The sequence below is a fragment of the Perognathus longimembris genome, chromosome 28, assembly GCF_023159225.1.
Source record: "Perognathus longimembris pacificus isolate PPM17 chromosome 28, ASM2315922v1, whole genome shotgun sequence".
Classification (NCBI taxonomy): domain Eukaryota; kingdom Metazoa; phylum Chordata; class Mammalia; order Rodentia; family Heteromyidae; genus Perognathus; species Perognathus longimembris.
In genome coordinates this window covers 102,075,565-102,103,218 of record NC_063188.1, presented here as the reverse complement: position 1 = coordinate 102,103,218, position 27,654 = coordinate 102,075,565, and the positions used below count along the sequence as shown (strand labels likewise).

Sequence of the window (27,654 nt, the reverse complement as noted above, 5' to 3'; positions counted from 1 at the left end):
TGGCTGAATTAAAGTCACAGCCTTATTTATCTGGTTTCCTGAATTTCACAGGAAACCAAGCGAACACAGAGCAGACAGCCATGACTCTCAGGTGGGTGCTATGATTTCCCCTGTACCAGCTGCTATTGATCCCAAGGCCTGTGATGAAAACTACAGGTATGATCTTCAATGGTCCTAACTGGATGGCTCATGGATAGTCATTGATGTGCTGGGGGAGTCTGTTGCTGACCTCTAGCCCTTGTATTTGGGTTCTGTTGGGAATTCTAGAGATCAGAAAACCTTTGTTTACCTGAGATCTTGGCCTTGGAGTTACCTTGACCTTGGCAGTTGACTTGAGGGTAGAGCCCACTGAATGCTATACTCATCTTAACAGCACAATCCTGCATTCACCACTGGGGCTCTTGTGCCAACATCTAAACCACCTAAATGACCAAATACACCTTACTTTGAACATCGCAGCACGTGGATCACCGAGCTCATGGAATGGGGGCCTACTGGTGGCCATTTCTATGATGGTGCAGCCTAGGGACCAGATATCAGCTGGGGCACCATAACCCCGAGGTCCTTGATCGATAATCTCTGGTGCCATGTACTGCAGAGTACCTATATGAAAAACAAACAAATGAAGATTAGGAATGTTATACTGCTTAAAATCTAAGTAGACCATTAAGAACATGAGTGTGTGGACTTAACTGTCTCATTAGTGGTAGATGAAGCCTTGTCTTATGCATGAATAATGTGGTCGCATCACTTTTCTCTCTGTGTGTGTGTGTGTGTGTGTGTGTGTGTGTGTGTGTGCGTGCGCATGCGCCAGTGCCAGACTTGAACCTAGAACCTGGGCACTGGCTCAGAGCTTTTGTGCGAAAGGCTGGCTCTCTACTAGTTGAGCCACACTCCATTTCTGGCTGGTTTGGCTTTTTTTTTGGTAGTTCATCAGGGATAAGAATCTCTTAGAGACTTTCCTGCCCAGGCTGGCTTTGAACCATGATCCTCAGATCTCAGCCTCCTGAGTAGCTAGGAGTACAGGCACAAACCACTGGCACATAGTTCTGTATCACTTTTTGATCAAACATAAGCACATTAAGAGAGGGTTCCTTGATCCTTCAAAAGATGAATGAACCCAATTGAATTCAATAAGCATGTTTTAGTATGTACCAAATACAGGACAACTGGAATATGGCCCTGATCACAGGATCTAGTGGAGATCACAGAAACAATGGTGTCAACAGTGATGGCTAGATGTGCTTAGTCCTGTGATAGAGACACACACAGAGGGCTGAAAGGACAGATGGAGAAGGCTAGATTCTTCCTGGTCTGAGCCAGGAAAAAAATGTATGGCTGTGTCAATTTTGGTCTCTGAGAGGTAAACACTAAGACAAGACTGGGTGTGCAAGGTATATATTGGGAAGAAGTCTCTATGAAAGCTAAAGGAAGAAGGAGCATGGAGAATGTTAGAGTGTAATGCAGGTGTAAACTCTGGGAAAGGGGAGGGAAATAATAGGGTATATGAAGCATCTCAGATGGCACTATTCTGAGAATACCTGGCCAAAATTTGTCTCCTGGAAACAACAGTTTCACACTGGTTCTAGTCCTCTTGTGGGTGCATGGGTTGGGAGCAGCCTGGGGAAAGTATGAACTTGACATGAATATGATGCAAAGGAGCAGTAACTGGTACTTCAGTGAAGTAGCTTTCAGCTGTGAGGGTTAAAGGGGTACAAAAAGAGATGGGAGGACATCTAGCTGAAGGGAAGAGATTGAGTGAAGCATACCAGTGTGCAGCACAGATAGAGTCCAGGAAACAGCAAGTGATCATTTTTACCTGGGTCAGAGTGCAGGAAAAATTAACTAGAGTATCAAGGGTACAGTCCAAAGAGCAAGCTGTGCGCTCTGAGGGCTCTGGCTTTGCACTTTGTCCTGCGGGTCACGAATCACCAGGGGCTGCCACCAGGAAGGTAGTAACCAGTATGACAGCAGGAAGGATTGTTTGAGGGCAAGATTTGAAGGGGAAGGTATTAAGAAAGGTCAATATATGGATCTGGGAGCAAAATCTTTGGTCTTTCTTGAAATGAGGCATGAAGGAGAAAAAGAGAAAAGTAGAGATGACAGAAGCAGATGTGTAGGGTTGAGAATAAGCCAGCAAACTCAGAGATGACCTTAGCCAAAGCATGAATCCAACACTCCTATCCAGGGAAATCAAAGGGTCTGTTTCAATAGCATACAACCAAAGGTTTCCTGGGGTTGGTTTTTTGTTTTGTTTTGTTTTGCTACTCCTGGGGCTTGAACTCAGGACCTGAGCACTGTCCCTGGCTTCTTTTTGCTCAAGGCCAGCACTCTACCCCTTGAGCCACAGCGCTACTTCTGGCTTTTTCTATATATGTGGTGCTGAGGAATCGAACCCAGGGCTTCATGTATGTGAGGCAAGCACTCTACCACTTGGCCATATTCCCAGCCCCCATGGTTGTTTTTTAACTCAGGGCCTTATGCTGTCCCTTAGCTTTCTCTCTTAGCCTTTTGATTCAAGGCTAGTGCTCTACCACATGAGCCACAGGTGCATCTCCAGCTTTTTGCTGGGCAGATTTGTCTGCCCAGGTAGCTTTGAACATTGATCTGAAGATCTCAACCTCCTGAGTAACTAACCTCACCTCCTAGCTACAGGCATGACCACCAGAGCCCAGATTGGTTTTCTGAGTTTTAATCACAGGAAACAAAATGTTCTTCAGGTTTTTTTTTTCATCCAAGGTTATTTCCTTTGTGTTATCTTTAGATAGCTGTACAAGAGACTTGTCATTTAACAAAGCAGATTATGAATACAATATCCTTTGATCAATGCCATCCCTTTCAACATCCTCACCCAATCTTCCCCTACCTACTCCTTCCTTCTCTCAAGCTTACACGCTATATATTAGATTCTTGCTGCATTTCTCTCTTCTTCTCTTCTTCATTCCTTCCTCAAAGAGCTAAGTGTTATTAGCAGTTTTCATTTCTATGGTCATTTTAAAGACTGATTGTTTGAAAGACACCAGGACAGCTGTGACTAATACAATGCTCTGTAATAATGGAAATGTATTCTGTGGAGTCCAGTATAATCCAAAACCGTCCAATAAATCGGCCACATGACTACAGAGTTATTGAAATGTGGCTACTGAGATCAAAGAAGTGAAATTTAAATTATTTTAACGTGTAATTAATTGCACTTATTTTCAACTGATTCAAGGTTAAATATTAATCGGCTTGTATTAGTAAACAAAATAGATCAGTGAGACACAAATGATGGCTTGGGCTTCACAACGGAAAGCCTGATAGGGAAGTGTTTCAGTTGGTTGCAAAATTGAGCAAGATGGAGGTGCGTGCACTTGCACGTGCAGTGTGAAGAAATCCCAGAGCCCAAGCAAGGGAACTTCCGGTGACACAATATCTCCTACAGGCTGTTGCTGCTGTGAACAACAGAGGGAGTGGCGTTGGCAGGGAACGTGCTTTCTGACAAATCCATAATTAATTAATTAAAGATTTGGCACTGCTGTTTATTTAAACTCTCATCTCCCAACTTTGCTCTATGATGCTGGCTGGCTTTGAGATTAGAAACCCCATTTCAGTTCACCTGCAACTGTTAGGCTCTCTCACTAGGGGGCACTAGAGAGGTCCTGGAGGGCAGGGAGGAGCTTGCTGTTCCTATGCACTGGCTGTTCTGTGGCCTTCAGCTGGCTCCAGTCTTAAGAGGGTGTGTGTGTGTGTGTGTGTGTGTGTGTGTGTGTGTGTGTGTGTGTGTGTGTGTGTGTGTGTGTGTGTGTGTGTGTGTGTGTGTGTGTGTGTGTGTGTGTGTGTGTGTGTGTGTGTGTGTGTGTGTGTGTGTGTGTGTGTGTGTGTGTGTGTGTGTGTGTGTGTGTGTGTGTCCCTCAGCTTGCTGTTCCTATGCACTGGCTGTTCTGTGGCCTTCAGCTGGCTCCAGTCTTAAGAGGGTGTGTGTGTGTGTGTGTGTGTGTGTGTGTGTGTGTGTGTGTGTGTGTGTGTGTGTGTGTGTGTGTGTGTGTGTGTGTGTGTGTGTGTGTGTGTGTGTGTGTGTGTGTGTGTGTGTGTGTGTCCCTCAGCTTGCTGTTCCTATGCACTGGCTGTTCTGTGGCCTTCAGCTGGCTCCAGTCTTAAGAGGGTGTGTGTGTGTGTGTGTGTGTGTGTGTGTGTGTGTGTGTGTCCCTCAGCTTGCTGTTCCTATGCACTGGCTGTTCTGTGGCCTTCAGCTGGCTCCAGTCTTAAGAGGGTGTGTGTGTGTGTGTGTGTGTGTGTGTGTGTGTGTCCCTCAGCTGGCTCATCTTCAAAGGGGTGTGTGTGTCCCTCAGCTGGCTCGTCTTCAGAGGGGTGTGTGTGTGTGTGTGTGTGTGTGTGTGTGTCCCTCAGCTGGCTTGTCTTCAGAGGGGTGTGTGTCTGTGTGTGTGTGTGTGTGTGTGTCTTGGGGCTTTTTAAAGTCATTCTGTATGTGTGAGTGTGTGTGTGTGTTTTGGGGCTTTTTAAAGTCATTCTGTGTGTGAGAGAGGGTGTGTGTGTGTGTGTGTGTGTGTGTGTGTGTGTGTGTGTGTGTGTGTGTCTTGGGGCTTTTTAAAGTCATTCTGTACTCCCAGAGCCAGTTTTACCTTTCCATTCACAGGTTCTTGCTCAAAGTTCTAATTCTGCTTCCTGATACCTCAGTACCTCCTTCCTGTCTTTTCAGGTTCAGTATTCAGGAAAGTGTTCTTTCTCCCACACTCTCTGATAATAATGGGGGGAGAGGTGATTTCTGCTTTCCTGCCTAGACTTTAACCAATCGATTACCAAAACAAGTTCTTAGATGAACAAAAGAATAAATTTGCATTATCCAGTAGTAGAAAAGAAAACAAATGACTTAGTATAATTGTCTCATAGTTGGTGCCTATTTGGTCTTCTTAATGATAAATTCGGAGATTTTCCTTTCTATGGGATCATAACAAATATTGCTTTAAAAACAAGGATGTAGCGATGACATTCATATTAGTTATGGCTGTGTAATAAATTGTTATCACATTTACTAGCTTAAAAGGAACAACAAGTAGAGGGCTTGCCTAGCATGTGCTGCAAGAAAAAGTCATTATGATCTCACACAGTGTCTAAGAGTGGGAATCTAGGACTAGTCAGCTGGGTGGATTTGGCTTAGTTTCCCTCAACACTGCAGTCACAATGGCCTGGGGCTGCCTCATCTGAAAGCTAGACTGGGGCTGTTTCGTGAGCTTCAATGCTCACTCACTTGGGCTGGGATCAGCAGGAGGTTTTAGTTTCTTGCCACATGGAATCCTCCACAAGGATGTCCGAGACATGGCTTCCCTCAGAAAGAATGATCTGGGAGAGAAAAAGAGATGCTCTGCTTTGCCTCTTAGGACCAAATTTCCAGGCCACATAGCGTCACTTCTACTTATTACAGTCACTAAAATTGAGTCACCAAGTCTAGTCCTCATTCACAGGTGAGGAGTATACAACCGAAAAATTACCAGGAGGCAGGGACCATCCTGGAGACTGACTCCCTCACCTGACTTTTGGTTAGCACTGAATGGCTTATAGAGTATCTCCATGTATTATCCATCTGACTTTCACAATTGTATGCTGTTTGGAGAGGAGGCACTATGCACTGGAAACAGATGTGAAAAACCAAAGGAGTCGCTGGACTACATACTATAACCTGATTCCTCAATGTAACAGATCAAGAAATGTGCTGAAGAAAAACCTGCCTCAATAAGATTAGCTGAAATAAGTTTCCAAAGTTTCTTCACATATAATTGTAGGTAAAGGGGGCTGGGAATGTGCCTTAGTGGTAGAGTGCTTGCCTAGCATGCACAAAGCCCTGGGTTCGATTCCTTAGCACCACATAATGACACATAGAAACTCAATTCCTTCAAAGATTCCCTCTGGCTTCAATAACTGTGACTTCTAAGTGCACATTAGTATTTATTATTATATTTATAGGATTAACAAATGCCTCAAATTCAGGATCTAGGTAACAAAGCACTTTGTATTAACCTATTTAATCCTTAAAACCTTATTCAGGGGCTCGGGATATGGCCTAGTGGCAAGAGTGCTTGCCTCGAATACATGAAGCCCTGGGTTCAATTCCTCAGCACCACATACATAGAAAACGGCCAGAAGTGGCGCTGTGGCTCAAGTGATGGAGTGCTAGCCTTGAGCAAGGAGGAGGAGGAGGAGGGGGAGGGAGAGGGGGAGGGGGAGGAGGGGGAGGGGGAGGAGGAGGACCTTGAAAACATCACACTAAGTAAAAGAAACTAGATGCTAAAACCCCCCAAATGAACAACAAGAACCCCAAAACACCTCCCAAAACATATTGTAGCATTCATGTGTGTGGAATACTCAAAGCACTCAAATCCACCCACTTAGGAAGTTGATCAGTGGTTGGCTAAGGCAGGGTGAGAATAGGGATTGACTGTAATGACAGCATGGGGATCTTTGGAGGGTGCGAGAAATGTTCAAAAAACTGGGTTGTACCAATGGCTTCATGATGCAGTAAATTCATTAGAAACCACTGAGTTGTTGGGGTGCTTTTATGACATGTCAGTTATACTTCAAGAAAGCTATTAAAAGTGCCACAAAAAGAGCAAAGATTGGAGGTGTGGCTCAGTGGGAGGGCGTTTGTTTAGCATGCTTAAGGCCGGGGGTTTATCCCTAGCACACAAACAAATTAACAAATACAACTTACACAAAAACACCTTGTTCCAGGCAGTTTAGCATGCCTATGGCAAAAGTCCTTCATAGGAACTCAGGAGGGGAGGGAACTAGGCCAAGAAGTTGCCTGGAGCACTTGGCTGTCCTTTCAAAGTGCACATGGCCTCAGAAAATTTATGGAGCAAAGTTCCATGAGATTCACCTGACCTAGAGTTCTGTACCAACCAGCTCAGACTTCTTTACAAAGCTGCTCCGGTTTGTAAAGAGTAATTATATGCAGGGGAACTTCCTAATCAAAATGAGACATCCCCCCTACTTTACTATCCCCCAAACACCCCTGCATTACTTTACAATGCTAAATTCATGCCTCTTCAAGCCAATTACTTGGGAAACATGATATGTGATAATGAATTATACATGTGTTTTCTTTGTGAGTTTTTCCCTCCTAATTATGAGATAAATTGTTGAGGGTTTTATGTTTTTGAAATAACTCCTTGTCATTTCAAGGCCCCTTTACTATGTATTGCCAAGCTAATTGGTGACTTCCAAACAGGAGGATAGATATAAGTCATTTTCAATTAGGATTGTAAAATGCTGAGAGAAAAAGGGCCAGTGCTCCATATATTTTCATATATACATATCCATACACATACATGTATACCAGAAATGACCAAATGAAGATACAGCACACTCTTTCTGTGGGACAGGGTGATGGATCCCTTCCATGAGATATTCCCATTTTGAGACACATAACCTCCTTTTGTCCTATAACTAAAAATTCATTTTTGGTGAAGTAAATTTCTCTTCTTCTGATGGGGAGTGGGTACCTAATGGTTGACACACAAGAACTCACTTGTTGAAGTAAAGTTCTTCAAAGCTAAGGCATTATCCCCCCAAAATAAGAACCAAACTCACACCTGTAATCCTAGCTACTCAGGAGGCTGAGATCTGTGGTTTGAAGCCATCCTGGGCAGGAAACACCATGAAACTCTTATCTCCAATTAACCACTAGAAAACTAGAAGTGGAGCTGTGGCTCAGAGTGGTAGAGTGCTAGCCTTGGGGAAAAATGATGGAAGAGATAACAAGTTGGATAAGAAATGTACACACTGCCTTACATATGGAACAGTAACCCCTCGGTACATCACTTTGACAAATAAATAATTTTTTTTAAAGCACAGGGACAGGGCTGGGGATATGGCCTAGTGGCAAGAGTGCCTGCCTCATATACATGAGGCCCTGGGTTCGATTCCCCAGCACCACATATACAGAAAATGGCCAGAAGTGGCGCTGTGGCTCAAGTGGCAGAGTGCTAGCCTTGAGCAAAAAAGAAGCCAGGGACAGTGCTCAGGCCCTGAATCCAAGGCCCCAGGACTAGCAAAAAAAAAAAAAAAGCACAGGGACAGCACACAGGCCCTAAGTTCATGCCCTACCACTGACAAAAATAAAGAAATAAATACATAAATAAACAAAAATTCCCAAGCTCTCTACTCTACAGCTTTGGTCATTTCAGGGATAGAGAAAAGCTTTTTCTATACTTTATTACAGAGCTACTCAATTATGAGAGCTATTACATAAGTCTATCAAGTAACCTTGGGAATCTTTGTTTCTTCTTAAGAGAACAAAAACTTTTGTCTATTAAAAAGTCAGTATGGCTTTCCAAGGATTAAAATTTTGGCTACATTTGCTTTTCCCTTTTCTTTTTTCTTTTTTTTTTTTTTGGTGCTAGTCCTGGGGCTTGAACTCAGGGCCTGGGCACTGTCCCAGGGCTTTTTATACTCAAGGTTAGTGCTCTACTAACTTGAGCCACAACTCCATTCCCAGATTTTTAGTGAATTTCCAGCTTTAAAAAATTTCTTGTCCAGGGGGCTGGGGATATGGCCTAGTGGCAAGAGTGCCTGCCTCATATACATGAGGCCCTGGGTTCGATTCCCCAGCACCATATATACAGAAAATGGCCAGAAGTGGCGCTGTGGCTCAAGTGGCAGAGTGCTAGCCTTGAGCAAAAAGAAGACAGGGACAGTGCTCAGGCCCTGAGTCCAAGCCCCAGGACTGGCAAAAAAAAAAAAAAATTTCTTGTCCAGGTTGGCTTTGAACCACAATCCTCAGATCTCATCTCTGTGTAGCTAGGCATGAACCACTGGCACCCAGCTTTAGTTGCTTTTTAAGTTACTTTTGAATGACCACAGCTTGGGCAGGAAGTTTAAATTCAACATGGCTATTGTGCAGCCTGCTTCTGCTCTGCTTACCCATAAAGGTCTCCGTGTATGCATTCACTCCTGCAAGGCGCTTAGAGGTCCCAAAATCAGAGATCTTCACCACTCCACTATAGGTGTTTACCAGAACATTATCACCCTGGGGAGAAGGAACAGTATCAAGTACTTCAAGACAGATTTAAGCAACCTAACATCATGCAGTTTGGGACCTTGAAAACCTGTCTCAAGAAAGACTGGGCTTAGCCACTGAGGTGGGGACATCTTGCTAAACCATCTCCCTCTGTGAACAAGGTACTCAGTACATATTCCATTGACAGCTCTTGTGACTGATATGAGAAAAATGTCACCCACGTAGCTTAGAAATACCAATACCTTTATGTCCCTGTGCACTATCTGGTTTTCATGGAGATACTTCAGGCCTTCTAGGATCTGTTTGGTATAAAATTTGATAGTGGGCTCCTTCATAGGTCCCCATTTGGATCGTAAGAGAGCAGAAAGGCTTCCTGGAAAGGGACACAATGGGAAAAAAATCTCACCAGTATGACAAAGATTCAATTGTAAGAATTCAGCAAAGTAAAGCAAGATGACTTTGTGTGTGTGTGTGTGTGTGTGTGTGTGTGTGTGTGTGTGCCTGTACTAGGGTTTGAACTCAGGGCCTAGGCACTGTCTCTTAGCTTTTTCATTCAAGGCTGATGCTCTACCATTTGAGTCAGGCAATAATTACTTAACTTAAAGTCTTATGAATTTTATTGTGTCAATAATTACAGGATTCAATTACAAGATTCTTGCTGTCGGGTACCATTTGAGGAGCTGTAAATAGATTATCTCATTTAACCCACCGAAATAGTTACCAAGATTTCAATAATTATTACTCTAATCATTACAGTAACCATTATTCCTCCAACTTAAAGTTCACTTATGATACCAGAAAATTGAGGGCACAAAGTAAAATAATTTGCCAGAGTTCACAGCTTGTAGATAGACAGGCCAATTCTAACCAGACAGTCTAGATTAAGGCAAGTCTTACCACTTAAATTCTGTGGCTTACTGGTAGGGAGTTTTGAATAAAACACTTGCATGTGATTTCAGTAACAACATATTATGCTCCAATGTCACTTTTAAAATCTGTATCTCTTCTTCCCTTTTCTAAAGTGCCTTTAAACCCCTAGACTGCAAAGTCCTCAACTCAAGGCCAGAAACGTTCCTTTCCTTTTCTCTTTATCTCCAATGCTGGCATTTAGTAGATAGTCAATAAGTATTTGTGGGTGGAATAAACAGACCAGAAATAAACTGTTTATGTGTCATTTGGAAGGTTTATAGCCAACCCATCTAAGGAGATCATGGTTTTCAACCTCCAAAAGGAAGGTCTGTCATTTTTTTCAAATGGTGTGAAAAATTTATTTTGTGCCAGTTCTGGGGTTTGAACTCAGAACCTGCACAGTGTCCTTAAGGCTTTGTGCCCAAGGCTACTGCTATAACAGCCGAGCCACAGCTCCACTTCTGACTTTTTTGGTGGTTAAATGCAGATAAGAGTCTCATAGACTTTGCTGCCTGCACTGGCTTTGAACCATGGTCCTCAGATCCCAGCTTCCTATGTAGCTAGGATACAGGCATGAACCACTGGTGCTAGCCCTGATAGGGCAATTTTGATGTCCATTTGATTTTCATGAGTGATTTTCAGAATGTGAGACTAGAAAACAACACTCTACTCACCTCCCGGTACCTGTTCCATAAATATCTTAATGTAGCCATTCTCTGAAACAGAGCCCAGGTACTGGACAATATTGCGGTGTTTGAGGTACTTGTGCAGGGCTATCTCTTCATGCAGAGGCTGAGAGTTCCTATTGTGGGGGGGAAAAACCTGGCATCATCTGTCAAATCCTAGGAGCTCTAGGGCCTCAGAGCAGTACCCACCAATACCCACCCCTGCTAGCCATCTTTTCCAGAAATTCTCTCTCCTTTGGTTTTCATGAATCTATTCAACTTGCCATCTAACAGGGACAGGCTATGCATCCCTAATCTGAAAAATCAACATGATCCAAATTCCAAAAGTATTTGACTGCCAGCCTGACACCCAAAGTAGGAAATGCCACACATGACTTTGTATGATAGGTTTCAGTCAAAATGCAGGCACATTGAAGTATTGTCTAAAACTATTTTTGTATTAAAACTTGAGTTCCATCTCCAACATACCTTATTAAATATATGCAAAACAATTCAAAATGTGGAACACTTCTAATCCAAGGCATTCCAGATAAGAAATATTTAACCTGTAATAATACCAGCCATGTAGGGATGCTGGGGTCCAAAGTACCTGGTGTTTCCAGGCACCAATGGAGAATCTGGGGTGCGGTTAAGGGTTAGTGACTGACTACTTCTATTGCTACTGTCTCTAGTGTTGGGGCCTGAACTCACTAGCTGGTTTTACGTCTCTCAGCAATTCCTCTTCTCACCCTCCCATGAAGGGTAGTATTCTAGAAGTTTCTGTGCTCAACTGCCTTCTAGTCTTATTCTCTAGACTCAATCTAGACCTAATGAAATGGCCACCCCCAGTATGTAGACCTGTTAATTTATGCTCCCTCCCTAAGGATTATCTCCTTTTCAAAAATCACACATTTCACAATGCCACTTCCTTCCATAAATGCTATACAAAAATCATATTGCTTAATATGGCACAAAAGATCCTTCTAAACCAGGCCAGATAACATTTTAATATAACCATTTCTACTTTTTTTTTTTTGGCCAGTCCTGGGCCTTGGACTCAGGGCCTGAGCACTGTCCCTGGCTTCTTCCCGCTCAAGGCTAGCACTCTGCCACTTGAGCCACAGTGCCACTTCTGGCCATTTTCTGTGTATGTGGTGCTGAGGAATCGAACCCAGGGCTTCATGTATACGTGGCAAGCATTCTTGCCACTAGGCCATATTCCCAGTCCTTTAATATAACCATTTCTATTATTTAATTGGCACTATCTAAGGTAGAGGGAAAATCCTTAATTTATACAATTTTTATATTGTATTTTTATCTGTAAGTATTTGTACAAAGGCACTACCCATCAATATGTCCATTTATGAGTATAATGCATCTTGATCACCTTTACCCTTTTATCCTTCTCCTGCATCCTGTCCAACCCTATCCATCTTCTTAATTTACCTAGTTTCATAGGCTATGCATTGAATATAATTCTCCCCCCATCTTTGTTTTTGCCTCAAGAGCTCTCTACTACTCCATATTCTACACTCAAGCCATAAAAAGGGATTTGTTCTTTTCTGAATGTATTTTGTTTTTAAACAACTGTTTGTTTCCTCAGGTAGGCCTCCTTATTTTCCCTGTCAAGCATATTCCTATTCAACTCTCAAACCAGTTTAAAGATGGTTTATTTTCTCAGACTTGCTGAAACTCACCCAGGAAAATTTCGTACTCCCAGAACTTCAATGTACCCTTCTATTATGGCACTTGTCACTTTGACTCACAGGCACACAGAACCTGCGTTCCCCACCACACTGGTAGTATCTTAAGATCTTAGCAATTTCCTAGTCACCTTTCAGTCCCTAGCACCAGCCAAAAATCTTGGAAAAGATGGCTACTCTTCATAAATTTAGGGAAGTTGGGCAAAATGATATCTAAAGTCCTTCTAGTTCTAAAATTCCAGGAATTGCTATGGGCAATGAAAATTGTAAATTGCTAGTGCTATCGAATGAAGGAGGTAATACAGGTACAAACCAAAAATTTCCCATATCTAGACAATTGTAACACCTTATCTATCACAAAAATAGGAGGCAGAATACTGGATGAGGGACTCAAGAGCCCAGCCTCCTAGTCTTGTTTCTGCACGCCCCTGAGAGAAGTCATTTAATCTTCTTTCAGTTTTGGTTCTCATAACATAAAGAAATTAGACTAGTTCATTTCTAGTCTTGGCTTATGATTACATAATCACAATATGTTATTCCACTGCAGATGAATGAATGGCCTTATAGTTGGTAGAAATCATGTGTAACCTATCCCTACTCCCTCAGGTAATATCACTTAGATAAAGCCATGTGTGCACGTATCCATCAGTACCCAGTGCTAGAGACAGTGCTACAGCTGTGGCTTTCATGTCTGCAGTCCACGGACATGGTAGCCATGACTGCATATGTAGCTCCTCTGCAGAAAACACTCAACAATAAACACTGCTATACTGTTGTTTAGATTTAGATGGGATATACATTTTCTAAGAAGCAAACGATTAATAAGCTTTAAAAATGTTGAAGAAATAAATTCACAGTAATGACGATTAGAAAAATAGCCCCAAATCCATGGGAAAGGTTGAAGGGCTGAGTATTTAAAAAAAGAAAAAGTCTGTATTGGTCTGATTTTGTTTGTATTCACAATCTTTTTCTCTTCTTTTTCCAAAATTTGGATTTTTAAACTGCATTTAATTTCTGTAATGACAATCCAAGCAAATCATAACCATTATCAATTGTTATAATGTGATCAGGGCTAGGAGTGTAGATCGACAGTAGAGTGCTTGCCTAGCCCTATGTTTGATCTCCAGTACTGAAGAAAAAGAATGAAAAGTTGCTCAGTCACACTTTTAAACATTTGCAAACAACCAAAATAAAGTGAAAAACACTTTAGACATAGTTTATAGGTAGAAATACAGTATATTTTGTCATATAGTCCTCTGTAATCTATAAATCCATGAAATTTTTCTATTTTCATTAATCTATTTATAGTATATGGAAAACCAAAGCCCTGTTATTATAAAAGAATTATAAGTTTTGTGACAATGTAAGGTCACATATAGTTCTGTGAGCACAGCTTAAATCTCTAAACCCTCTGAGTGGTCAGTAGTGGGCCTGGGATATGGAGTGTTGGATTGATAAAGGCAGAATTTGAAAGACAGTCCCAACTCACTTGATGATTTTCTCCGGGATTTCTTTGATGGCTATTCTCACTTGATTGCTCAGATCTCGGCCTGCATACACAACCCCATGGGTGCCTTTCCCCAAGACAATCCTCTCTCCATTTGCATCAAGGTCATACTCATACTAAAGAAAGGAGGAAAAACAATACAGGATAAAAAAAAGTGTGCAATTGGTGCTTAAAAAGCCCTTGAAAAGCCCGAACTTGAGCTGATGACGGCAGTAATAGGAAGTGCCATCAAAGGTGAGAACTGATGTTTATGTGCTGAACTGAGTGAATTTCTTAACATGGGTGCTGCCTGAAGATGGCTAGTCTGAACTGATGTCTGAATTACACTCACCAAGACAGAAATTATCTTAGCGACCAGGACACAAAATGTTCTTAGTGAGAAAGGTCAACACATCCAGGAATTGACTACAGTAGTTGAGAAGAGGTTTGGCTTCCTTGAGGGCTAAAAAGTCACCAAGAGGACTATGTGTCACGGTGCAGGCAGAGTCTCTACATTACAAAATCCTGGAGGGCTTGTTGGGCCGAGGGCCTGCTATGGTGTGTTGCAGTTCATTATGGAGAATGGGGTAAAGGCCATGAGCTTGCCGTTTCTGGGACACTCCAAGTAGAGAGGATTAAGTCCATGAAGTTTGTGGATGACCCGATGATCCATAGTGGGGATTCTGTTAACTACTTTTTCAGTAAAACCGATCTAGCACATGATTATAACAATTTGGATTTATAATTAATATTGCTATTCCCCTCAATATACCATCAAAAGAGCTGTTGCAGCCAGATGTACTACTAGATCTAGCTGTAACACCAGCATTAAAAAAGCAGAGGCAGTTGGGGGGTGGGGAGTGGGAGGTGGTAAGCAAGAGAAAATAGGGGAGGGGATAACAATGTTTGAAGAGAAATGTACTCATTACCTTACTTTTGTAACTGTAACCCCCCGTTCATCAACCTTACAATAAATTTAAAAAAGCAGAGGCAGGAAAGATCATGTCTCGAAAGAAAAAGAAAGAGAGGGGGACAGGGAGAAAGGAAGAGAGGGAGGGAAGGAGGAAGGGAGGGAGGGAGGGAGGGAGGGAGGGAGGGAGGGAGGAAGGAAGGAAGGAAGGAAGGAAGGAAGGAAGGAAGGAAGGAAGGAAGGAAGGAATAGCCTACAGTGGATTTTGAATTGATTTGTCCTTATGATGAATCAAAGGTGACTGTGGGTTGAGCAACACTTATTTAAAGCAGAGAGAAAATAATGTATACCTCTGTTGTTTTTCATGCTTCACTGTGTCTACTTATAAAGTAATTAATACACCAAACTCTCCTGCTATGTGTGTGTGTGTGTGTGTGTGTGTGTGTGTGTGTGTGTGTGTTCTTGCCCATATACTTCTAGGGATGCTCATGAATATTAAGATAAATAGAGTGTCTTCATCACTGTCTGATTTTACTATAAATCAGCCTGCTCCATAAAGGACTTTTTAAAAAACCTTTCTCTGTTGCCTCAACCGTATCTCACGGTTTATTTCTACAACAAATTTTGATTGTAAGGTAATAATTCTAGTACCTGATTCAATTATTAAAATGAATCCCTTTGATGTTTTCTGAAGTAAAGCTCAAGAAAATTATTTCAATGTCATTTAAAAGTATAATAAAGTCTCCCTACATTGTAATCAATGAATGAACCTGATTTAGTGGCAAATGTGAAAAAATGTGCAATATTTAAACATTCATAAAGTGGTGTGGTAACTGTGGCCTACAAGTGTGTTGTCCTAAACAGCTAATGATCTGACTTTTCTAACAATTTAAAATTTGTTAACATTTAATATATGATACAAAAGTAGATATAGTTAGGGTCTGCATCCAGCTGGCTAATTATTTCTCTTAGAGTCTCATAAATACTGCTAATTAGCTTAGAAAAAAACCTTATCGTAGATGGTACACAAAAGGAAAATATAGTCTGGTCATGGCCAAATTTTTGTTAAATATTTTGGGAGGAAGCCAAGGTCATAAGCTATTTCTATGGAGGCACATTAAACAATCTCTGAGAGCAATGGCTGGTGACAGCTGTCTAGTTCAAAAGTAGTTTTAAAGATACTCAACAGAAGATTTTCACATAAAATTGGAACATTTTTCTTTAGTTAATAAAAAATGACATAGTAAAGAACTTTTAATTTCTGAGCTTTCTGTGACTCACCTCTAAGGTGTCTCCATCCGCCTCCCCCTCCAGCTCCATAGAGCTGCCCACTCCATTGGTTAACATCTCTTTGACCAAAGAGCAAAACCTACAATAGGAAACATCACAAAGATGGTGTCTATTAGGATCACTCTTGCTTCTTTTAACTTCGTCTCATTTCATTAAATTGTACTTAACCCAACCTTTATAACATGGAACAATCAATTATTCAACTCCTTGCTTTGATGTGATACTTCAGTAATGCATTTCTAATAATCACCTGAATCCTTTCTATATAGTATCTCCACCAACTGACTGGCCTACTGATTCCTAATCAGCTCTTGCAACAATTTTGGATAAAATATACACAGTAATTCTCAATATTTTTCAAAATTATTTTTTTCCATTGGGAAAAGGATTTGAACAGATATTTCTTCACAGAAGATATACAAATGGCAAGCAAACACATGAGAAGATGCTCTGAAGTTTGACTCAGGGAAATGCAAGGCAAAACCACAATGAGATCTCACCTCATATCTATTAGGATGGGTCTAATCAAAAGGACAGACAACAGGCAAGAAGGTAGACAACTTAAAGCACTCATATATTGCCAAACAAAAATTATCTTAAGACCTAGCATTTTGAAGAAAAAAAATCAAGCATATTTCCTCACAAATACTTACTTAGGAATATCCACAGAAGCTAAATTCATAATAGCCCCAAAGTAAAAGCATCCCAACCTATCAAAAACTGATGAAAAGATGAACAAAACATGGCAAAATAGTATTTAGTTACAAAAAGCAATGAAGTATTGATATACACTACACTATGGGTAAATCTGGAAAACACTATGCTAGGTAGAAGAAGCTAGTCACAAAAGACCAAACAGTATATATAGCTCCATACATATGAAATGTCCAAAATAAGCAAATTCATAGAAAGTAGACAGATGGTTGCATAGGGCTGGTAGATAATAATTGCAAATTTAGATTGTGGTGACAGTGGCAAAACTCTAAGTATACTAAAAATATTATACACTTTTAATGATGATGAGGTATGGGAATCATATCCTAAAGCTATACAAATAATTTTCTGCCAGTTAAAATTTCAAAAAAAATAATAAAGCAAATAGGTTTCATAACAAAAACCCTTTAAAAATGATTTGCCATAGTTACTTTTCAAATATCTGAATGAGCTGTAACTCACCTTCTACACTGGTCTTCAGTTGAGAAGTAGATTTGAAAGTCATCAGAATTATCATGGACATAAAGAAAACAACACCGCTCATCAAACTTGGATATGCTATAAAATTTCAAAACATAAGATGAATTTTATAAAGTATAATACAAATTTGAAGCATTTTGGAAAATCTATGAACAGATCTTTCTATGGTTTTACAAAATATCAATTCATTAATCTCTTTATTTTTTGCCAGTCCTGGGCCTTGAACTCAGGGCCTGAACACTGTTCCTGGCTTCTTTTCACTCAAGGCTAGCTAGCACTCTACCACTTGAGCCATAGCGCCACTTCTGTTTTTTTTTTTTTGTTTTTTTTCTATATATGTGGTGTGGTGCTGAGGAATCGAACCCAGGGCTTCATGTATACAAGGCAAGCACTCTACTACTAGGCCATATTCCCAGCCCCTATTCATCTCTTTTGTTAATGTGTGTATGCCAGCACCGAGTCTTGAACTCAGGGCCTAGATGCTGTCCTTAAACTCTTTGGCTCAAAACTGGCACTCTACCATTTGATCCATGGCTCCACTTCTAGCTTTTTGGTGGTTAATTGGAGATATGAGCGTCTCGAGGGTTTGTCTGTCTGGGCTGGCTTCAAACTGTAATCCTCAGAACTCAGCCTCCTGAGTAGCTAGGATTACAGGCATGAGCCACCAGTGCCCAATAAAAAGCACTATTATAATGAGCCAAGAAGTTCTTACTAACCACATATAATGAACTTCAAATAGGAAGAAAAAAATGAAAGCAGTTTATTTTGAGTTTTGGTAAAAAATGTGAATAACATCTCATGAATATGTGGCAACTTTAAAGTGCACAAACTATTATTATTTATATTTAAACAAGTTATATCTTGTGTTCTTACCTTATTCCCTTAATAGAGGGGGCTGTAAAGTTCCATTCATGGATTTGTTTCTGCAAGTATCAAAGAAAGAATTCAGTAGCTAAAATTTTCTAAGTAAAAGATCATTTTTGGTTTTGTTCTACTGTCTATTTTATTTTGAATAGCACTTGGGGGTTAGAGCAATACACTTTACATAACTTGGAGCTCCCAGTATGTTTTCTAATATAGTATAAAACTCATTTGTATTTCTAATCCAGTTTAGAGCAAATAATTTAAACATGAAATAAATAATTTGAAATAGAAATAATAAACACACAATAAATATATAGTCTTTCATCTTCTGTCAACATAGTAGGTAAACTCTAAAACAGCTTTGAAACATCTACATTGAATGATTTGTAAAAAAAAAAATGTTTGGAGCTAGAAAAGTGGCTCACACCTATAATCCCAGTTTCTTGGCAGGTAGAGATCACAAGGAGCAAGGCCAGCTTGGGCAAAAAGTTGGCAGAGACTCTATCTCAACTAATAAAATCTGGGCATGGTAGCATACACCTGTCATTTCAGCTATGGTGGGAAGAGTAAATAGGAGGGCTACAGTCTAAGCCAGATGTGAGAAATAAATGTGAGATCTTATTTAAAGAATAACTTAACAACAAAAATAAGCCAAGGTGTGGCTCAAGTGATAGAATACATGCCTAGCAAGCATGAGGCCTTGAGTTCAAATTCTAGCACTACAAAAAAATCTTTGGAGAAGCAAGACTGTGGCAGCATTCATTAGTCTTTATTTTCATTTTCTCCCTTGCAGTTAGATAGGGCTATATGAAAGAGGTCTGACCAATGGGATGTGAACAGACGTGATAATCACCATCTTCAGTTATGACCCATGAACATTTCTATGGTCATCCTCTACCTTTTATTCCCCCAGGCACTGACAGATGGAATGGGGCCTCCTGCCAATCTTTTAGATGATATGAGGCATAGACAAACTTCTATCGTGTTAAGTTGTTGAGATTGTGAACTGCTTGTTTTAGCAGCTGGGCTCTCATGATAAAGAAAACAATTAACTGGCGTTTCAATGTGTGTCAAGATGGACTTTTAAAAAATGACTCTCTCCCCTTCCTATACCACAATGTCATGCCCTTAAACTGCACAAAGCTAAGCTTTAGAAGAAATGTCTAAAATCCAGTTTCAGATAACTTAAGGGGCCCCAACAACAAAATATCATAACTGCTGAAAATCATTTTTTGTGCCCATCCTGGGGCTTGAATTCAAGGCCTGGGTGCTGTCCCTCGTTTCCTTCCTCAAGGATAGCACTCTGTCACTTGAGCCACACCTCTATTTCCAGTTTTTTAATGGTTAAGTAGAGATAAGGGTCGTAGGGACTTTCCTGCTCAGGTTGGCTTCAAACTGATCCTCAGATCTCAGACTCCTAAGTAGCCAAGATTACAGGTGTGAGCCACTGGCACCTGGATTTCTATTGCTTTCCCCCCCCCTTTTTTTTTTGCCAGTCCTGGACCTTGGACTCCGGGCCTGAGCACTGTCCCTGGCTTCTTTTTGCTCAAGGCTAGCACTCTGCCACGTGAGCCACAGTGCCACTTCTGGCCATTTTCTATATATGTGGTGCTGGGGAATCGAACCCAGGGCTTCATGTATATGAGACAAGCGCTCTTGCCACGAGGCCATATTCCCAGCCCCTCTATTGCTTTTTAACAACGCATTTTTAATGTTCTTTATATTTACTCTAGGAAAGACTGTATATAAGCCACTGACACCCAGCTTTACAGAAAATAAATTTAAGTAGGAAAATACACTTGGTTGGCCTGAACTTCCTTGAAATTTTTATTGGGAGTATTTACATTGTTGAAATCAGCTAATTGAAAATTAGTCTGCAATGTAAGGAGTTGTTGAACATTTTGCAGCATGCTACAGCCACCTTAGTTCCAGGGAGTTCGTAAATCCTTGAAGTAACTAAACCAGGAACTTCAGTCTCATTTGATAGTGATGCTACATGAAGTTGTACACATGTGAATGTGTATATTCTTTACACCATCCATATACAACCCATCAGGGAAGAAAATGCAACCATGTAGAAAAATGCCATTTCACTCTTAAGCAAAGCTGCTTGTTTTTCACAATCTGCAGAGTTTTAAAATTATAAATGAAAGCAAATATATAAAGGATTCATCTTAAAAGTAATTTCTACTCCTCTCAGACGTTTTTACTGATAACCATAAGCACTTGTACAAAACATTTCAGTCAAGAAAAACTAGTATTTGCATGTATATAGTCCTTTCCCATTTCCTATCATAGACTATATATTAAAAAATACTACAAAAATACAACTAGCACATATGTACCAATGAGAAATTCTATTAAGAGCCACTAACTATGGTAGGATTCAAATGAGGTGGGCCCCAATGGTAAAATTTCATTAACTCAAAGGCATTTTTCAAGTTTGAGCTGGTAGCTCAAACATGTAATCTTAGCTTTTAAGGAGACAAACAAGAAGGACTGCAGTTCAAGGCCAGCCCAGGCAGGAAAATTTGCAAGACCTTATCTAAAAAATAACCACCAAAATCAGGGCTAGAGGCATGGATCAAGTAGTAGAGAGCTAGCCTAGAAAATATGAGGCCCTGAATTCACACACCAGTACTGAATAACTTTTAGTAGTTTCTGATACCTACTTGTTGACATATGATATATTTTGCAACAATATTAAAGAAATGGTAAGAGTACAGAGTGACAGTGGCAACAATGGCACAAAGGAAATAAGTATGGTTGGTTTCTGGCACAGAAAATTTCAAACTGAGGACAAGGGGCTCCATGGTATGGATATAGACAAGGAATAGCATCTGCTCATCTTGTCAAAAGCCATCAGACTATACATTTCTGATTTATACACTTTTCTATGTGTATGTCACACAGATTGACTATTCCTTGACTGAAATGCTTGGGACCAGAAGCATCTCAAAGTATGTAGACTTTCAGATTCTTCAATAATCCACAGACTCTATTGGCTGAACATCTTTGATCTGAAAACATGAAATTCAAAATGCTTTGAAATCTGAAATTTTTAACCACTAACTCAAAAGAATTTTAGATTTGGGAGCATTTCAGACTTTCAGATTAGGGAGAGTCAACCTGTACTTCAATAACAAGTTTCAAAAAATAAAACAAAAACAAGAGAATACTCAAATTAAAGAAAAAATAAGCTAGGCGGATGGCTCATGCCTATAATCTTAGCTACTCAGGAGGCAGAGATCTGAGGATTGTGATTCAAAGGCAACATAGGCAGGAAAATACGAGAGACTCGTATCTCCAATTACCAAAAACATTGGAAGCAGTGGTGTGGCTCAAGTGGTAGAGTGCTAACTTTGAGCAAAAAAGCTCTGAGGCAGTGTCCAAGCCCTGAGTTCAAGTCCCAGGACCAGCACAAAAGTAAAAATTAATTTGCCCTTTTCAAATGAGATATAGCTGTATGAAATCCATGTATATACTTCATTTTAACTTGCTTTACTCATTCTTGCAGTCAAATATTTAATGTACACATTGCAAGAAAAAAATGCAAGCACATCATGGCAGCCCATCTTCCCTAATGGCTGTTGACTCTACTTTGAGTGATAAGAAGAACTGCTCTAATGGTAAATATTGGACAAGGTTACTGGCCTTCACTTGAGATAGTATCACTGTATCTGATAAGGTGTTTCTAGTATGGATGTGAATCTGTTTGTTCTATGATGTTACATTATATTTGCAAAGATAGTGCTTATTTTTTACCTGCTTAGAACGTAATCATTCACACTCTTGCTTTCAGGAAGAAAAATAATCTTTCTTTGTCAAGTTAATGGCACAAGTCTTTTCATACTCCATGGTAACACATGCAAAGCAAATAACTATCTAACACACTTGCCAAAGGTGCTGTGTTTCTTTACTATTGCAAAATTTATGAAAGAAAAAAAAAACCTGATGAAGTACTTTAGATAAAGAAATGACAATAGCTCCATTACCATAAGACATCAAGCCCAGACCACTTTCAGCAATCTCTTTAATGAGTAACTACAATCTCATACTTCCTGTATTGTTGGTATAAGTACAAATTAGAACAGTATAAATTTGATAGTAATTATCAAAGTTTTAAACAGACATGCCCTTCAATCAAACAAGCCTATTTCTAGGAATCTCTGCTCCTACTGTGGCAGTGCAGAGCTGCTAGGATGCACTGATAAGAGTGAAAAAAGTGAGCTTTCATATGCATCAGTAAGGAAAAGGTGAAATAATTGGGCATGGTAATGCACACCTGTGATTCCAGTACCCAGGAAGATGAAGCAGGAGGATTATAAGTTTGAGACCAGTCTGGGCTATATAGTGTAACCCTGTTTCAAAAGAAAAGACATAAGTTCATCTAGACCTGGAGATCTTAATTGGAAAACTAGGAATTATGACATTTTAAAATCAGGTAGATCAGGGTGTGGTATGGGAAAAACTTCCCATGATGTTACAGAGAGTTAAAAATATTTTGCAAAACAATTCAGGGCTGGGAATATGGTCTAGTGGTAAAGTGCTCGCCTCATATACGTGAAGCCCTGGGTTCGATTCCTCAGCACCACATATATAGTAAAAAGCCGGAAGTGGCACTGTGGCTCAAGTGGTAGAGTGCTAGCCTTGAGCAAAAAGAAGCCAGGGACAGTGCTCAAACCCTGAGTTCAAGCCCCAGGACTGGCAACAAAACCCCACAAAACAACAAATACATGCTGTATTATCACATTATAATGTAAATAATTGTGTATAAACATATATTATACATATGTACATTAAGCATAAATAATTGAATACAGAGAAAGGCTCCAGAGATAGCCAATGTATCACTGGGGATGAAGATGAGGATGGAATATTGATAATGTCTGGGAAATATGAATATTTCTTTGAATATTTCCTACCTAATTCCTTATAGTTTAACTTTTGAAGGACAAAACTTCACTTTATGTAATACACATGCATACACATACTTACATACCACATGTAGTCTCCTATATACATAAAACATACATACACATGTACATACATACATATATACATACATACATACAAATAGAGAAATCTCTTTTTTTTTCTTTTTTGTGCTGGTCCTGGGACTTGAATTCAGGGCCTGGGCTTCATTTGCTCAAGGCTAGTGTTCCACCACTTGAGCCACATTGCCATTTCTGGCATTTTCTGAGTAGTTCATTTGAGATAAGAGTTTCACTGACTTACATGCTTGACTTTTGAACCATGATCCTCAGATCTCAGCCTCCTGAATAGCTAGGATTACAGGCATGAGCCACTAGCCACCAACCTTTTCTTTTTTTCATCTATGATTATACCTTCTTGTATAGTCTTAACATTCAGAAGTCAATTGAGCATGGGCACTTTTCTTTCCAATCCTACCATATAGACTTAGAAATGGAATCCTTAATGGATAATGCAGAAGAAAGAGCTATTTACAACTTTTCCCTCTTACCATTTCTGTAGGTGAGACATGCCACAAAGAAACCACTCTCTCATCGACTTCATTGTTGACAGAAACATAAGAAGGCTGGTAGACCTTGGTTGGTTCTATCACCAGAACCTAAAATAAGAACAGATTTGTATAACTCATGGGGATACGAAACTGGAACTCTGCCAGTGAGAAAGTGGGAAGATTTGTACTTAACAAACACTTATGGAGGACCAACTATGCCAAGCATTGCTCTGGGAGCCAGGGCTTCAGCAGGGCACACCGCCTATAAGAGGGCTGGTCTCTAATGAGGCAGACACAGCAACCAAGCTGTGAAATTCAGTGCCATGTAACACTCAAGAGAATAAGACAGAAGGGGGGCCCTTTTTGCCTGACAGGGTGGCTTAAGAAAAGCCTATCTGAGGAAAATACAGAAGAAAGGGGGAGGTTATAATTTTATTTGTTTTCAATTTGTGCCATCCTGGGGCTTGAACTCAGGGCCTAAATAAATATGGGCAGAGTGATCCCTTAGGCTCAAGGCTAGTGCTCCACCACCAGAGCCACAGCTCCACTTTTGACTTTTTTGGGAAGTTTACTGGAGATAAGAGTCTCATTGACTTTCCTGCCTAGGCTGGCTTCAAACAATGATCCTCAGATTTCAAGCCTCCTGAGTAGCTAGGATTATAGGTGTGAGCCAAAAGTGTCTGGCTAAGGTAATAATTTTTAAGAGAAATAAGGAAGTAAACTGGATAGTCAACAGGTATAAATTTGTGTGGACATGGAAAGAGATGAAAGGCGAGTGATGTTTCCATTAGAAAGGTGGCATTTGGTTAAGAGAGAAAGGGGAGAGAAGGAAGAGAAGGAGAGAAAGAGAGAAGGTAGAGAGATGGAGAGGGTGAGACAGAGATGAGAGGAGAAGGAATAAATTTCCAAAACAAATAAAGCACTATGTTTAGCGTTGCTAAACCTGAATAGCTTACACAAGCATCTGTTTTGTTATTGGTTTGTGCCTTGTAAGTTTGAAGTATTTCATAATTAAAAGGAGATTTTAAAATGTATTACCCAGGAACAAAATAATTATTATTTCCAACAATTCCATCTTTTATTAGATGTTTAGCGAAATTCTTAAAAACTGCATGCTCACAAAATCTTGTGACATAAATATGAAGCAAAATTACTGAAGCATAATTTCCAAAGCATTCAGAGAGCTTAGCAATGACTCCTTTAAGATGATCATTGAAACAAAAACTCAATGCAAAGCTAAAAGCAATTCTTCCTTTTCAATAAAGATTTAATATTGATTAGTGACACTAATCAACATTAAGAGGCAAATCAAAGTTTAATAGAAGACAGCTTTAGAAAACTTTTTCACTATGAGTGCAAGATTTTTTTTTTTGATCAGTCTTGAAGCTTGACCTCAGGGCCTGGGCGCTGTCCCTGGAGCTCCACCATCTGAGCCACTTCCATGGTTTTTTTTTGATAGTTTACTGGAGACAATAGTCTTGTGGGGATTTTCCTGCCCAGGCTAGCTTTAAACCAGAATCTTCAGATCTCAGCCTCTTGAGTAGCTAGGATTACAAACATGAGCCATTGACACCTGGGTCCTACTAGATTTTTTAGAGAAGTTTCTCCACCTTGGGCCTATTTGCATTCCTTATTATCCTATGCACTGTGGGATGTTTAGCAACCTCTCCAGTCTCTCCAGCTAGTAGCACACCATCTCCTGTCCCAGTTATGACAACTCAAAATGTCTTCAGACATTACCAAGTGTCCCTTGGGGGACAAAATCAGCCTCAATTGACAGCTACTATTTGAGAGGATATGGCTATTTCCCAGGGAGTTAAGACATGGCTTGCTGAGTCTCCATAGGTTATCTTCCATGGTTATCCTCACATAAATTTCTCTACAACTTTCTTCCTTTCTAAACATTAATAATACAACAGCACTAATCCATATTTCTTTGGTCTAACTTAAAGAATTTGGGACTGGACACGTATCTCAGTAGTCTATCATCTGCCTAGTATGTATAAGGCTACAGGTTTGATCCCCAGCACCTCAAAACAATCAAACAAATAAAACAGATTTAGAATATCTTACTGGAAATCTGAGTCCATGAGTAATTTCATTGGTTGCTTCAAAAATGATATCTAGCCAGAAGTTAAGTCGTTCCTGCTTGGGAGAATGTTCAGTATTGGATTTCTTATAGCGTTGAATTAATAACAAGTTCTGAACTAATGATCTCAAGTACCTGGAAAAAAATCACAAACCCTATGTTAGATTCTTAAAGAAACTGAATTCAAGTCTACTTGCTTTAAAAGAAACTTTTAAACTTTTATTAATTTCATATTATGGCATGATTGCCTCATAAACAATCATTTGCAGCCACACAATTAAAAGAAATCCATACAGTAGGCAAAGCAAGTCCAACAGAATTACAAAGCATGGAATTTGGCCAACAGCAGACTCAATCTGTTTTAGTATACATGGCCTAAATCACAGTGATTGCAAAGTATATGCTAAATGGTTTATATTGCTGTTGTTGTTTTTGTGGGCCAGTCCTGGGGCCTGAATTCAGGGCCAGGGCACTGTCCCAGGGGTAGCATTCTACCCCTTGCGACACAGCTCCACTTCCAGCTTTTTCCGTAGTTATTGGAGGTAAAAAAATCTCATGGACTCTCCTGTCCAAGTTGCCTTCAAACTGAGATCCTCAGATCTCAGCGTCCTGAGAGCTAGGACCATAGGTATGAGCCTCCAGTGCCTCTGAGCTCATATGCTAAATGTTTTCAATAACAAAGCCAAGAAGCTTAAAAGTAAAAGTGATTACAAAATGGCAATATTTCAAACCCATTCTCGTTTCTTTAATGAAACTTTTAATTTGAGGTATTTTTAGATTTATATGAAGTTGTAAGGAAAAAAATACTGAGAGAACTCATATATCCTTGATCTAGTTAACCATGCTGGCAAGATTGTATCTACACTACACCATAACATGATGTTGCTGCTGATACAAAGTAGAGAACATTTCTATCAGCACAAAGTCCCTCATGTGGTCCTTCTATCGTCCCACCTACCTCCTCCTATTTGCACCGTCTCCTTTATTCCTGCCAATCACTAATCTGAAATTTGTTGTCTTATTATTTATTTAGTATGATAATCTGGCCAGGTAGACTTTAACATTATGAAGCCTTGACTCTGCCCATACCTTTGATGTTCTTGAGAACTTTCTGAATAATTGCTGCCAGGAAGTGGTATTCCTTCCTCTCTGTTACTTAAATGGGAATGATTCCCATGAATGTACCATAGTATTTTATTTGCTCTTTGAAGATGAAGTCTAGAGTTACCATGGAAAGGCAGACTAGCTAGACTCCAAGCTAACTTGCTTCGTGTACTCAGCAGTCTCCAAAGAAAGGTCTGGCCCTTGATTGGGTACTGAAACACTGCCTCTATGTCCCTGGAATGTCCTTCCTGCTAAAAGTTATAGTTGTTTACTACAAGCCTTGGGCTATGCTAGACAGTTTATACATATAATATGACTCAAGGTGGAGGCTTTGGGCCACACACATTCTATCAGTTTGACCTCTGGAGATGCTAGATACTGAGGTATTAAGATCAGCCACAGGTGCTGTGGCTCAAGTGGCAGAGTGCTAGCCTTGAGCAGGAAGAAGCCAGGGACAGTGCTCAGGCCCTGAGTCCAAGCCCCAGGACTGGCCAAAAAAAAAAAAAAAAAAAAAAAAGAAGAAGAAAAGGGGAAATGAAAAAGGCCTATACTGGAGGGTTGTCAGGTGGTTAAAAAAAAATGGGGCTGGGGATATAGCCTAGTGGCAAGAGTGCCTGCCTCGGATACAAGAGGCCCTAGGTTCGATTCCCCAGCACCACATATACAGAAAACGGCCAGAAGCGGCGCTGTGGCTCAAGTGGCAGAGTGCTAGCCTTGAGCGGGAAGAAGCCAGGGACAGTGCTGAGGCCCTGAGTCCAAGGCCCAGGACTGGACAAAAAAAAAAAAAGATCAGCCACAGGGCTCACACCTGTAATCCTAACCTATTCAGGAAGCTGAGATCTGTGGATCATGGTTAGAAGCCAGCAAGGGCAAGAAAGTCCATGAGACTCTTATTTACAATTAAGCAGCATAAGAGCCAGAAATAGAGTGGTGGCTCAA

The 27,654-nt window shown here is 40.3% G+C and overlaps 1 protein-coding gene and 1 non-coding gene across 2 annotated transcripts in view; one reads left to right on the top strand and one right to left on the bottom strand.

Annotated features, from left to right (window-relative positions):
- Positions 1-27,654, bottom strand: part of Map3k15 (mitogen-activated protein kinase kinase kinase 15) — a 100,038-nt gene that overhangs the window by 13,713 nt on the left and 58,671 nt on the right. The window contains exons 10-19 of the mRNA XM_048335677.1: positions 25,596-25,746; positions 23,523-23,630; positions 18,047-18,096; positions 17,156-17,251; positions 15,971-16,058; positions 13,783-13,916; positions 10,600-10,727; positions 9,259-9,389; positions 8,920-9,025; positions 446-603 (exon numbers count right to left, since the gene is read on the bottom strand). Coding sequence (XP_048191634.1) covers positions 446-603; positions 8,920-9,025; positions 9,259-9,389; positions 10,600-10,727; positions 13,783-13,916; positions 15,971-16,058; positions 17,156-17,251; positions 18,047-18,096; positions 23,523-23,630; positions 25,596-25,746 — 1,150 coding nt within the window. The remainder of the gene's footprint in view (positions 1-445; positions 604-8,919; positions 9,026-9,258; positions 9,390-10,599; positions 10,728-13,782; positions 13,917-15,970; positions 16,059-17,155; positions 17,252-18,046; positions 18,097-23,522; positions 23,631-25,595; positions 25,747-27,654) is intronic.
- LOC125344398 lies at positions 13,997-14,066 on the top strand. Its single transcript, XR_007209521.1, has one exon. It is a non-coding gene; the product is annotated as a small nucleolar RNA SNORD49 (small nucleolar RNA).